The following is a 3,019-nucleotide window of genomic DNA, read 5'->3' as shown; positions in this document are numbered from 1 at the left end:
GAGAGAGAGGGGGGGGGAGGGAGAGAGAGAGAGAGAGGGGGGGGTGGAGAAGGAGAAGAAGAAGAAGAAGAAGATACGGGTCCACTGTGACGGGTGTCCATGCCTGCAGGCGCACTCCTGCTCCAGAGCGAGTTGCATAAATATGTGTCGTCTGTGTGTAAACACTGCGGTCATAACCCGTGTGAATTAAACAACGCGTCTGGGCGGGATTAAGCACTGCGTTCACATTCACCCCTTCACACCGTCTGACCTTAAACAATGAACTCTCAAACCGACATACCTCGGCCATTACGACATTAGAGATGCGATTTATTAATGTCAAAAGAACGAAACCACTGTGGACCTCTTTACACAAAACCAGATAATCAAAGCACTGGTCTGTGGGCTTCAAAAATCGTTTCGTTTCCATGTAATTGATAGCAACTGTTTGTTTATCTATAATGACAAGCGTGTCGAGATTGTACCCATCCATTGTTTGCTTTTGGCGATAAGAAAACAAATAGTCCTGAGCACTTATCTGTCCTTGCTGATGCTCGAACAACCCAGGGTTTGCGCAGAGAATGTGAGGGAATGGGCGAGATAAGAAGGGTTAGGGTCACAGCAGCAGATCAGCAAACATTTAGAGGGCTTAGTCACAATAATGAATATTAATAGCATGCTGTATTAGGAATATATTTTATTTACATAAAATCTCAGGAGATTTGAAACATTGCTTTCCTGCCTGCCGTTCAAAGGGTGACTGATAATGTCACCTGTACCCCCACATTTTGATAAGGTTTTTATGGCATGAGAAGAGTATAAAAACTATATAAAACAACGAGACTGTCTTTGAACCAGCAAAGACAACATCTGACCGCTTCCTTAAATAATAAAAACAAAACAGTTTCTCTTTACGGGAACGCACAGGAGAGTATTCCCAGTGGATGTCCGTGGAGATGACGCGCCTCTCTGCCCACAGTCCTGCGTGGGTCCGAGCAGCACCAGCTCGCCTCAGGAGGCGGTTCCACACAACCGGGTCGTGTTCAGCATCTCCTTCAGTTCGTTCTCCGGTTTACCGGCGACCATGAAAGGCCACGTCTAGAAGGACACAAAATAGAAAAAAAAGTTTTACAGAGATAAGAAGGCATATAGTATTTTGGAATGTGATGTGACGAAAACAATGATTTATAATTTAATCACATGAAGCCATAGCCAATGAAAGGTAGGCCTATGTAGGCCTTTTATATTTTCTAGGCCTTACCAGTCCCAACTGATGTCTGACCTTTCTCTGCAAAGCCAAGTGGCGTTAAGCCATGTAGGCCTGTGTTATTACATGTTAAGCCATGTAGGCCTGTGTTTCTAATGCATTTATCAATGCATCATGTCTGAATTCAAATATTAGACATGTTAACATTTTCCAGAATATGCAACCTAAAAGTTGCCTTATCCGTGGTGCATAATGCAGGCCCATTGCGCACTATTTGAGACCGTTTGATTTGAGTCTTGCTGTAGGCCTAGTAGCCTATAGACTTCCCGTTGTTTTATAGGCATTTTTCATTCCACAATCTACATGCAGTGTCAGCTAATTTATATTTGAATATACATGTTGCCCTCTGGTCTATTGCAAAGCTTACCAGGTTCACGGGGTGAATATATCCGTTCTCGTATTTGTCGTTGGCCAAAATCTGCCTCAGGTGCGCAATGTAGCTCGACGCCAAACGCAGCGTGTCCAGTTTGGAGAGCTTGGTGTCCGGTGGAACCCACGGCAGGGTGGTCTTCAACCGGGAGAAGGCTTTGGACAGCACCCGCATCCGCGCCCTCTCCCGCGCGTTGGCCGCGTTCCTCTGCACCTGCTTGCCTCCGTGCGCCCCGCCGCTGCGCACGGCTTTCCGGGTCTTCCTCTTCTTCCCCGGGGCGTCTCTCCGGTCGCTTGCCGAGGCGCCCTCGCAGTTCGAGCTCTCCCCGGTGCTCTCGTTCGAGGTCCCGGAATCTTTACCAGAGGAACCGAATTTCAGAAGGCCGTCCAAAAGTTCGTCGTCGACGTCGCTGAGGGACCCGGTGGACATGGTCGTCTCTCGGGCGGTGCGGATCAGAACATGTGGGGCACGGGCCGGACGGACCGGAGGGGATGAGCGGGTTCCTCTGTGTGTCCGGGAGGTTTCCTGCTCATCAAGCGGACGGACCGGAGGGGATGAGCGGGTTCCTCTGTGTGTCCGGGAGGGTTCCTACTCATCAAGCGGCACCGGATGACGGGAGACTGTAATCGCGCGCCCGCAAGGAGCTGACCATTTATCTCCGTGACCGGGGGCGTGACCGCGAACCATGGGAGGGAACCATGAATATAGCCTTCACTTCTACACTTCTACACTTCTACACTTCTACACTTCTACACTTCTTCACTTCTTCACTTCTTCACTTCTTCACTTCTACACTCCTGCACTCCTACACTCCTGCACTCCTGCCCAGCTCCTGGAAGCACACCGACCTGCTGGTAACGTACCGGTACCAAGCCGGTAGTCTATTGGTACCAAACCGGTCATCTGGTAACATTGCTGCAGAAATGGAAAAGCATCATGTCCAATAAGTCCTTTATCTCAGAAAATGTCGCACAATAGTAAGAACAAGTAGCCTAGAAGTTAAGTTATATATATCCTAACTTACAGTCTACTTGTTCTTATATATATATAGCCTATATATAGTCTGTATAGAAAATTCATTCAACATTATTGATTTCCATTACGCCTGTAGCCTATATCAACAGACTTTGCAGACTTTGTGGGGTCAGGCAAGGCAAGGCAAGTTTATTTGTAGAGCACATTTCAGCATCAAGCCAATTCAAAGTGCTTTACATGAGACATTAAAAGCATCAAGACAAAGTGCAACACATAAAATGTCATATAAAACGAAATGCAAAAAGGGACACTTTTCTTTATCACATAGGCCTACTTAAACCTTCTCTCTCTCCACTCACTACGTACAATGTCCTTCTGTATAGTTGCTCGCTGGCTTTTCACCAGTGCCTCAAACATCCTTTCTGAGC

At 47.3% G+C, this 3,019-nt stretch overlaps 1 protein-coding gene across 1 annotated transcript; it reads right to left on the bottom strand.

Annotated features, from left to right (window-relative positions):
• Positions 1-716: 716 nt before the first annotated feature.
• tcf21 (transcription factor 21) lies at positions 717-2,145 on the bottom strand. Its single transcript, XM_084462946.1, has 2 exons — positions 1,614-2,145; positions 717-1,077 (listed from the first exon to the last, which is right to left on the bottom strand). Exons 1-2 carry the CDS (start codon positions 2,043-2,045, stop codon positions 991-993), a joined length of 519 nt encoding a protein of 172 aa, XP_084319072.1. The 5' UTR covers positions 2,046-2,145; the 3' UTR covers positions 717-990.
• Between the last annotated feature and the right edge of the window lie 874 nt (positions 2,146-3,019).

Source organism: Borostomias antarcticus (genome assembly GCF_949987555.1).
Source record: "Borostomias antarcticus genome assembly, contig: scaffold_800, whole genome shotgun sequence".
Classification (NCBI taxonomy): Eukaryota; Metazoa; Chordata; class Actinopteri; order Stomiiformes; family Stomiidae; genus Borostomias; species Borostomias antarcticus.
The sequence above is the reverse complement of the archived record's forward strand: the minus strand, read 5'-3'. Positions and strand labels throughout refer to the sequence as shown.

Bases quoted from the DNA above. Each gene is read 5' to 3' on its own strand.
- tcf21 (XM_084462946.1), bottom strand. From the start codon at position 2,045: ATGTCCACCGGGTCCCTCAGCGACGTCGACGACGAACTTTTGGACGGC. The intron at 1,078-1,613 runs GTAAGCTTTGCA...GTGTCCTTCTAG, and splicing joins ATATTCACCCCGTGAACCTG to ACGTGGCCTTTCATGGTCGC.